The sequence below is a fragment of the Sphaeramia orbicularis genome, unplaced genomic scaffold, assembly GCF_902148855.1.
Source record: "Sphaeramia orbicularis unplaced genomic scaffold, fSphaOr1.1, whole genome shotgun sequence".
Classification (NCBI taxonomy): Eukaryota; Metazoa; Chordata; class Actinopteri; order Kurtiformes; family Apogonidae; genus Sphaeramia; species Sphaeramia orbicularis.
Genome location: NW_021941640.1, coordinates 143585 through 154682, shown reverse-complemented (window position 1 = coordinate 154682; position 11098 = coordinate 143585). Strand labels below are relative to the sequence as shown.

The 11098-nt window shown below is 38.9% G+C and overlaps 1 protein-coding gene across 1 annotated transcript in view; it reads right to left on the bottom strand.

The window, feature by feature from the left end:
- Positions 1 to 584: 584 nt before the first annotated feature.
- Positions 585 to 11098, bottom strand: part of LOC115416662 (NEDD4-like E3 ubiquitin-protein ligase WWP2) — a gene marked incomplete at its 3' end in the record, with an annotated part of 31784 nt that continues 21270 nt past the window's right edge. Inside the window, exons 6-9 of the mRNA XM_030130509.1 lie at positions 5098 to 5176; positions 2912 to 3078; positions 2383 to 2635; positions 585 to 673 (exon numbers count right to left, since the gene is read on the bottom strand). Of these exons, the coding sequence (XP_029986369.1) occupies positions 585 to 673; positions 2383 to 2635; positions 2912 to 3078; positions 5098 to 5176 (588 nt within the window). The remainder of the gene's footprint in view (positions 674 to 2382; positions 2636 to 2911; positions 3079 to 5097; positions 5177 to 11098) is intronic.

Sequence of the window (11098 nt, the reverse complement as noted above, 5' to 3'; positions counted from 1 at the left end):
CGTTTTTCAGATAAAAGCAGTAATCTGATTAACCGGACCTGGATTTCTCCCCAATATCGATGTCTTCCTGCATGTATACAGGTTAATCTGATTTATTTAGTTCTTTTCCATTTAACATGTGAAAACACAATAAAATCGCACAAATCAGAAGCTGCGTAGTCAAAGGTGAGTCAAAGATAATCACAGGAAGTTTAATTTAACATTCATTAGTACGTAGAACTCCAAAGGAAATCTGACAATGGACTGCAACATCCAAACCTGGGTTTTTGATTTTTGCATTATTGAAGTGTATATAAACACATCAGATCTGATTATTACAATTATCTGATTACTAAGAGTTATCAGATTATTATGGTCATGTTGAGGACATGCTCCACCCAGTTTCAATCCACCAATAGGAGAATGCGGTGATTGTCATTTCTGGTAAGTGGACTGGTCTGTGTTTGATTTGAGACAACACTACTGTGAATGGAAGTATCTGAAGGAAAACACAGGGGATGTTTGTTGTCTTTTCTGGAGTGAAGCTGTAAGTTCTATTACACAGTGAAAGACATAACCACATGATTTTAATGACACAGACGTACCCCGTGGCAGTGGTCTCTCCCAGGTCGTGGTTTTAGTGTTGTGGTCGACATAGTAGACTCTTCCATGAGGCAACACCCTCTGCTCCCAGCTACAGAGACAGGACACATGGACTAAATATCAGAGCACTTCATCAGCCGGTGGATCACAACAAACACACTATTCTATGTCCCAGAGCAAAGACAGTGAACACACCATCAAAGCCCACAACAGGAAAAAAACACACATCTATTGTATCTAAATGTGTCTTAAACACCTGCAGTCAGAAATGGCTCTTCAATGGGTCTATTTTAGTTACACTAACTACTGTTTCACTTACTTACCAAATACTCATCTATCCCTCCAGTATCCCACCCATAGATGTCCTTCTAATCACCGTAGTAATGTCCAAAAAATGTTTCATACAGTTCGTTTATAACTTCTTTAATTTTTTTGTATTTCATCAATGTGAGCAATAAACAACAACACAAAATACTCAATAACTGTCATATTTTTAACCCTTTAAATGCCATGCCACGAACCATATTTTTTGATGCAACCCCCCCATGTACTACATAAAAATTGGATAACTTATTTTACTTATTACATCACAACTTAATTTTACAGGCCACAGTTGTAAATAAGAATGCAACGCACTGGCAATTTCAAATTCACAATTGGAAAGCATCATCTTCCCGATAGTACCTGAAGGTATCATTATGTTGCGTTTAAACTACATGGAACCACCTCGGCTTGACTCGACTCAGGAACCAGGTACTATTCCTGGAGACCGTTTCCATTACAGGATACTATCGACTTTAGAGTATCTGGACATCATAGCGACGCTGTGTCTTTTCATCGGCCACCAAGGACAAAAATGTCTGAATCTCCTCGACTGACCATGGTGCCATTTTGCTGGCGTCCATCATGGATTAGCCTACCGGTATATTTACTGTAAACTTCTGAATCTGTTTTTAAAAAAATGGCGTATCACGAATTGATGACACAGTGACGCAGAGACAACTCTCTGATCAATCAGCGGTCTGCAGTGTTTACATGTCACATTTTAGTATCTCTTCACCTGTTTTGGAACCTGGGAAGAGCAAGTACTAAAAAAGCAGTGCCGGGTACCAGATTCCAGGTTCTTTTAAATAATGGAAACGCAAAAAAGCAGACTCTAGTCGAGCCGAGCCGGTCCCACGTAGTGGAAACGTGGCATTAGACCATTAATCAGAAGCCGACTGAATAATCTGGATTCTTTGAGGGTCTGAGTGAGTTATTATGAATCTGAAATGTGCTTAACAATCCTCCCAGAAACTTTGGCTCCATAAATTTACAGAAATGCACAAAAAAGCAAACAGACACACAGTAACAAGGCCTCATTTGATTACTGTGCAGTCATGGGGAATGTAAAGGAAATTAAAAACTTTAGTATGGGTGGACTCTCTCACAATGAAAGAAACACATGTCCTTAGAGAATGTGTGTCTGGATACATGTTTGTCAAGGCTCCAAACACTTTCCACTTGTGAATTTGAAATTACCAGTGTGTTGTGTTCAATCGCTTTTGTTGTCATAGTGAAAGTAAAAATGGCTGACACACAATTTCTGGTGACCTGCTACTTGGGTGAAACAGTTTGCACGGGTTCACTCATCTGATACAGCTTTTGTTTTGTTTTTTTTGCAAATTGTGTATACCATAAATATGTGAAATCAACAGCTAACAGCAGCAGAACATTAATAACTGCTACAGCATCACATCTCTAAGTACTATTTCCATAAGTGGTACCATCAGACCAAAGGGTACTGTTTTAAAGCCGTACCCAGCCGGGAGAGTGTCTGTGTTGGGCTCTGTAGCATTGCTGCCGGCCTGTTCGCTGTTGGAGGTGGAGTTTGGACCGGGTTCGGCCGGGGTCACCGTGCTCAGGGCGTCCTGTCCAGGGGAGGGGCTGCCACTGCTGCTGCTGTTGCTGCCGGCAGCGGGGGATCTGCCCGACGGAGAGGACGGGGGCGGCGTGTGGCGAACCACGCCCCCGCGGCTGTTGTCCACGCCATTGGATGTCAGCTCGACTTTATCTGAGAGGAGACACAGAGAAGGAGACGTAAGACCGGTCCACACCTGGGCACCTTAGTGTCTGTTCATACCTGGTACTAGCATAACCCCCCCCCGTGACTAAAACACAGCGCACACTTTCAATTCAACTTTAACACAGTCAGAATGTTTACATGCACACATTAGTCCACCTACAACCACATAAACAGACGGTTGTCTTTGTGTGTGTGTGTCTGTGTGTGTGTGTGTGTGTGTGTGTGTGTGTGTCTGATGATGATGATGAAAATGTGGCGTCCTACCTGTGCTGCCTCCAGGGCTGCTGTTAGTCTTGGAGGATCGGTGGTGAGTGGATGAGGCCGACCCAGAGATCTGCTCTTCATTCAGATCTCCGTTAGTCAGAGACCCCCCACCTCTGGAGCCCCCCGGGGATCCATCCTGAGACCCCCCCACTGAGAGTCTGTTACTCCTGGTAACACAAGGATGAAGACGAGGAGGGAGGAAATAGAAAGAGAAGGCAATGAGGAAGACTGTGCCCAGTATTGTTCCATTCAAAACCCATAGGCTCCTTCTGCACATGCTCAGTTCCATCGAGGTCCAAACTGGACGTTTCAGCAGATAATGAAACACATGCAGGACATGACATGATGAAACTGACAACTATTTAGTTTGGCTATTTTTGCATTTTAATAGTAAACAAAAAGTAATGTATTTGCATTAGTTTGTCTGATGCAGCCACACCTTTAGAAACACAAAAAAGGCTTTTCTGCAAAACACCTGAACTCAACATGTCCTCACACTTTTGTCCATATGATGTACATGTATGTGGTATTGTTTCCTCCTCTGACGGCGGCGTCTGTTGACTGTTTCTCCATGACAGCAGTGGTTTGAGCTCTTGGCTGAACTGTGTTTAAAGCCCCCCTACAGTGTTTACAGGGAAATACCATCCGACCCCACACACTCCCGCTGCAGAGCTTTGAAATAAACGCAGACTGCTCCACTATTTATTATCCCGCTACCATTCTGTCCAGAGACAGCGGCGTCTGCGACCACATTCAGGGGGAATAACGTGCTGGCAGTCGGTGTAAGTGCTTCAGTCGACCATATACTGGCACATGTTTCCTCCACACCATCCTTTCTCTCTTTCTTCCATTTATTTGGATTACAATTATGCCTTGGCTTTATGATTTTCATATAAGGGCTTTGCAAACAGAGTTGGAGAAAGAGGTTACCCGAGTTTATTATGGTGCTATTATTCTTATTATTAAACCACAGCGTCTGCAGAGATCTGGACCCAGCTGATGTTGAAGACGTTGGATTTGAATGTGTTTGTGTTCACAAAGGTCTCAAACAAAGGCCATGTACTGACTTTAACCCATAAAGACCCAGAGCTACTTCTGTGGTAGATCTCTAATTAATTAATTTATTCTTTCTGAAATGATTCATCAGCATTTATTCTAATATTATTCTCTGTATTTTCCACTTTTTCAGTGAAAATCAGCTATTTTCCTAGATTTAATTTACTGGTCATGTAGATGTTCATTAAAGCTCAGTGAATGGACTCGTCCACAGGCTGCCTGTAACTTCATTGTAAACAACTAATAACTCCAAAAGTATTGGTCGTATCAATGAGCTGTTTTCGCCAGTCTGATCCATGACCCAAATACATAAGTACTGCAAAATGCAAAGGCTAGCTCGGTCCAGTTTTTCAGTAATAAAGCAGATACACATACATTCACAGTGGTGACTTGGCTTTTATAATATAAATTATTATAACTGTATATGTCATTGAGTCACTTTAACAAATTTGTTTTATTTTTTTTAATCTTTTCTTTATTTTTTTTTTGTATTTGATGTTTATTGTCTTGTACTGCTGTGCATTTGAATTTTCCCCTTGGGGATCAATAAAATACACCTGACCTGACCTTACCTTATTTTATTTTATTTCACCTTACCTGGTCTCATCTTACCTTATCTTATCTTATGTATTTTGTCTTGTTACATAAGTCTTTTACATTGGCTTTGTCTTGTTATAACACTGTTTTTGTCTTAAGTCCTGTTTGACTTGTTATAGTTGTAAATATTTTTCATCTTGTCATTTCCTTTATGGATAATTCAACATCAAAATAACTCACTAGTTTCTTCAACTTTCACTCAGGACCATTTATCATGATAAATGTAACTCACTGAATTGTAATCTACTGTAACACTAGAACTTCTTTTTATGTGGATTAAATCTTAATCATGTACATTTTTTTGTAACAGGGTGTGTGGTAGACTAAACCTAAAAACCAGATGATGTTTTGATGTTTTAATGTGAGGCGCTGAAGCCGCAACGACGTTCAATCAGCATTAATGTTTGATATGTTCATCGTCTGTGCTCAAAGGACTCGTGCAGAGTGTGTTTATATCCTGTATACTGGGACATCACACACACCGTCAGCCTTTCATCCCTCATGTGTTTTTCATGTGTATGTGGATGTTGTACCTGCTGTGGGATCCAGATCCACTGGGACTGTCCTCACTCTGAGTCCTCCTCAGGTTGGGTCTGTCTGCCTGCAGCATCTCTGCAACGATAAAGAAAAAAACACACAATGAAAACAATGTGCAGAACAATACGCAGGTGAATTTGTGTTTGGAGACAGAGTTGTAAACTTTGACTGTGACTTCCTTGACTTGCAAAATTCCTTGTAAAACTCCTGAACTGTTTATTCTATTGACAGAATTCAAAGCTGAGATTGGGTTCTTTCTATTGGTCTGTGACACATTAAGGTAGAGGTCTGCATTGGCTGAGGGGGAGGGGTGGAAGTGGGAGGAGCAGAGAGCAGCCGAGTGCAGTCGGTGAGAGATACATGGAAGAATTATGTTATTTTTATTAGCGTTTTAGTGAGGGTTTTAGCAGTGAATTTGGGTAAATAATTGTGTTGTGTTTGTAATCACTGCTTTTTTGTCTTTTTTTCCCGGTTTCATCTAGATTTTTCTAGCTTGTATGTGCATTGAGAGTTGTGTTTTATATAGTTTAGTTTTATTAACTTTTTTCATTATTTTATTAAATTTTTCTTTGGTTTGGTTAATTTTTTTCACTATCTTATTCAATTTATGTTTAGTTTTCCTAATTTTCTTCAACATTTTTTCAATTTTTATCACTGTTTTTTCATGAATAGTTCTATTTTAGCTGTAAATATTATACATATATATAATCTATATGCAGATCTATCCAGGGCATACACAGATGCAGAGTGTGTATTTGAATCAGATGATGGATGTTTTTGTCAGTGAAATGAGGGGCTCTGTCTACAACTAGACAGAAAGTGGACACAGACTATCGCAGAGGACAAAAATGACTAGAAAGAACTAAAAATAAGAAGAACATGGACACAGAATGATCTAGACAAACTCAAATGTTTGAACACATGGAAAATAGTTGAAAGTTTATTTGTAGAATCTCATAAAGTTTCATTATGAACATTTACAGTTGATTTTCAGGATGAATATGATACAAAAATAAGAGTGTGTTTTTTTATTTTTGCTAGAACACGCTGTTCTAATCACTAAGCATTTAAGACCTTTTGGCTCGCAGGCCGTATGTTTGACACCACTCCTTTAGCTTGTTGTTAAGTGTGTGTCCAGGTTAGTAAGTAGAAAAAAGGAAAACACTCCGTTCTAAATGGACTGAGACCGCATGGTACTAGGAAATATAAACCGGTGGTTTAATACAGACCATTCACGGTTGTATGTATATGTAGTCCACACTGGTGTTTGTGTGTGTTTGTGTGTAGTCTACACTGGTGTTTAGGTGTTTGCATGTGTAGCTGTGTGTTAGGCCCGTGCTGGCGTTTGTGTGTTGTGGTTGTGTGTCGTCAGTGCTGGTGTATGTGTATGGTTGTGTGTGTGTGTGTGTGTTTGTCGTCAGTGCTGGTGTGTGTGTGTGATTATGTGGTTGTAGTGGTGTGAGGGAATGTGCGACTATATGTTCAGCCTCTGTGAATGAAAACCACAGACCTATAACATGCTTTTCATTAACACTCACTCTCCCCTTCACAAACAGACACACATACAGTATATATATATATATATGTGTGTGTGTGTGTGTGTGTGTGTGTGTGTGTGTGTGTGTGTGTGTGTGAGGGTGTGTGTTCTAAGTGCACAACACTCACACCTGAGGCAGGACAACCTCAGACTGTATCTGTTTGCTGGTATATATCCTCCTATCTAAAGTAAAGCAAACAGGACTCACTATGTCTCACACACACACACACTGTGTTATTTTGCGCCTGTGAAAGGGCGTCTTGTGAGCAAACCCGATGGACATAAAGAAAAATAAACAGCGGGGCTTGAGGAGAAACCATTGTGTCATAGCCCCCCCATCCCCCTCCCTCTTAATGGGCCGGTCTAATTACTGGTCTGCTGTGTGTCTATATGCGTCTGTATGTTGGTGTGCAAAACGGGGTTTCCTGTTATGGTCCCAAAACATCTCAACTGATTGGCGTTCACGACAAAACCAGGAACATTTGGGCTCAGTTCGAGGTGGAAACAGTGACTTCCATAAAAAGATTATAAGAAAAAAAAAAAAAAAAAATCAACCACTGGAGAAGATTAAGAGACCACGTTACATTTTACTGTTGATTATTTCCATTATCGACTAAGTTATTGGTTCCTATTTCAGTTACACACCTTCTATCTGTTTAGATCAACAGTCCTAAACTCACACAGCAACAGAAAACAGAACAAACACAACTAACATCTAAACATTTAGGCACCTTTTTCCTGGAAAACAACAGTTTAAGATTTTTTTTTTTACTCTTTTACGGAATAATCCATTTTTGTTGTCAATTTGCTGATATAAATTATTTACTAAATTAAATATCTAGTATATGTTAATAGAAAGAGTCTCACCTATATGTATAGAAGACCTGAACTGAACCCCCCACGCTAAAATGCATTAGAACATATAAAAAAAAGCTACAATACACTGAAATACATAAAATATGTTAGAATACACTAAAATACAGCAAAAATAAATAAATACTCAGAAAATACACTATAACATACTTAAATATATGCTACAATACATTAAATTGCTCAGAAAATACACTGACATGCTAAAAAACACTAACATATACAAACAATATGCTAGAATACACTGCAATACATAATATATGCTAGAATAGACCATAAAATATACTAAAATGCTAAAACAAAATACTAAAATGCACTAAATTATCAAAAATATGCTAAAATACACTGGAATACACAAAATATGCTAGAATACACCAAATAATACACCAAAATGCATTAAAATATACAAAAAAATATGCTAGAACACAATGAAATACACAAAATATATGGTAGAAATACACTAAAATACACCAAAAAATAAACTAAAATGCTAATAACAACACTAAAATGCACTGAAATATACAAAAAATGCTAGAACACACTGAAATACACAAAATATATGCTACAATACACTAAAATGCTCCATAAATACATTGAAAATCCACCACTAATGGTGTTTTTCATCTGAGTACATGTGATTTCTCCAACTAACATTTACAAAGTCTGTCATTATTCCTGGAGTTGAAATCTCTCTGCTCTGGCTACTGTTTCTGACCATTTTTCAATACAAGGGTTTGTTTATGAAGCCGTGTATGTGTGTGTGTGTGTTGTGTGTGTGTGTGTGTGTGTGTGTGTGTCAGAAAAGCTGCCAGGGGAAATGAGTAAAACCTCCGAACTAACAGAGAGACGTTGAGAGCAAGAACACAGAACGCTTTAACACCAGCAGAAGGCAACACACTCCTACCTTTATACACCCTGTACATTCAGACGGCCCGTACACGTCTACACACATACACACACTACCCGATGTAAAACACATGTACATGTACACACACACACACACACACACACACACACACACATACACATACAGGTAATACCATAAAACACACATTCAAAGACAAGTGCCTGGACGTTAAACCAGGTTTTAGAGGACACACTCCGGCCCTGTGTTCACCAACCTCTCCTCCCCCCAAAAACACTCAAACACACACATACACACATCACCTCTGTCATCTGTGCCCCTGCGAGCCAGGGCAGGAAACCCCCCGTCACCATGCACACCGCTGAGGGATCAAGGGGGGTGACTGTGCAGGCAAAGTGCGAGCAATGAGACTCAATTACACAATTCTAAGAAATAAATTAGACAAAGGCCGTCCTGATGTCTGTTATTACATATGTGTGTGTGTGTGTGTGTGTGTGTGGTGTGTGTGTGTGTGTGTGTGTGTGTGTGTGTAATGTGCAGAAAACACCACACAAAAGGCCACAGGAGGAGAGCGGAGTTCTGTTCGTTGTATGTTTATCTTTACGTGCACATGTTAAAAATGACAGATGGAACCTTTAGTGAATCTGTTCATTTACAGCTTTTATCTGCATGTGTGATCATCCAGTGTATCTGCACGTCAGAGGAAGGTCAATGCATGATGTTTAAAGATATTTTTCTCCTCATCTTTGGTCAAAAGACCTTCCGTTCACATAAATAACAGTCCATCAAGCCTCACAGTTACTATACACTAACATGCACAAAAATACACAAAAGAATACACTAAAATGCTCAAATAATGCACTAAAATGTAAAAATTTTAAAAAAGCAATAAAATCCACTGAAACAGAATACACTAGAATACTAGAACACACTAAAAGGCACAAAAAATATGCTAGAATACACTAAAAGGCACAAAATATATTCAAGAATACAATAAAATAAAAAAAAAAGCTAAAATGCACTAAAACATACAAAAACGTGTTCAAAAAATATGCTAAAATCCTCCAAAAACACACTAAAATACACCAAAAATTACATTAAAATGTTCAAAGAATACACTAAAATGCTACAAAAAACACTAAAATCCACTGAAATACACAAATGTATGCAAGAATACACTAATACACACCAAAAAAAATACACTAAAATCCTTCAGAAATATTGCATCCATTGTACCTGGTGATAAAGTTAAAACCCAGTGTTGGTTCTGAAACTGAACTTCATTGGACCCAATGATCCGTGGAGGGAAGAACAACATGTTTGAACATTACACACACACTCAGTTCAGCTGAAATAACCCACATTAATGGAAGCAGCGTTTACTGGGTGAATTGGACCACACAGAACCACCTCCAAGGTCCATTAACAGGTCCATGGGTCTACAGAACCTGGTCCACAGACCTGCAGAACCAGGTCAAGTCTACACAACCCCATCCATGGGTCTGCAGAGCTGCTGTGTATGCTGACATCAATCTACACCCTAAACACAGAGGTGTGGACTTGAACCTGTGTCCACTTTAGAGGACTGTTCTCATCTCGTTGTCCACGCGACAACACACACACACACACACACACACACACACACACACACACACACACAGCTCCTCTGAACCTCCCTTCACATCTGGGCTACAAAGACACACATTTACAGGTCGGTGCTGTGGTGGTGGGCCTTGGCCTGGACCTCCGGACCTGTGTTCATTCACAGAACACACTGTGGGCTCTGTGTGGTGTACTATGAAAAGCCCTGTGTGTGTGTGTGTGTGTGTGTGTGTGTGTGCGCGTGTGTGTGTGTGCGTGCGTGTGTGTGCGTGTGTGTGTGTGTGTATGTGTGTGTGTTGTACAGAAAAATGGATGCATGGACCTGGAGGTTTTAAGAGGAAATGAATAATTCTCCATTTGTTAAACAGACGCCTCATCTAAAGGACAGTACATGAAGTGAATACTAACAGTAGCACATGGAGAATAAATGCACTCATATATTAGTGTTTCACCCTTTCATGCATTCATTACTGCAGTGGACAGTTATTCAGTCTTTAACCCTCAAAGACCCAAACATCCTCTGTCAATTGAAACCATCTACCTGATATTAATTTTTAAGTTTAATACCTGTTGATCCACTAATCCTATCAATACATGTAAATTACTGGTATAAAATGCAGTTTGTCATCTTTTCATGGTCATCAGATATGACCATTTGGACATTCAGAGGCACTGTAGTGAACATGGAAACACCGTCATCTTCTACATATATACATACATAGATACATAAATAAATAGTTCCAAAAATACACAAAAACATACCTCAAAATGGCTAAAAAACCCCAAAACAAAACAAAGAAACAACATACAAAATATACAAAAATTATGCTACAGAATACTAAAATACACAAAAAATACGCTAAAATAAACAATTTCTAAATGCTAGAATACACTTCATAGTTATTATACACCAACATGCACAAAAAATACACAAAAATGCTCCAAAGATACACTAAAATACACCAAAATGCTAAAACACTAAAATGTACTGAAACATACAAAAAATATGCTAGAATACACTAAAATACACAAAAAATGCAAAAAAAAAAAAAAAAAAAGTTAAAATATATATTAATAAAACACTAAAATGCACTAAAATATACTAGAATACACTAAAGTGCTC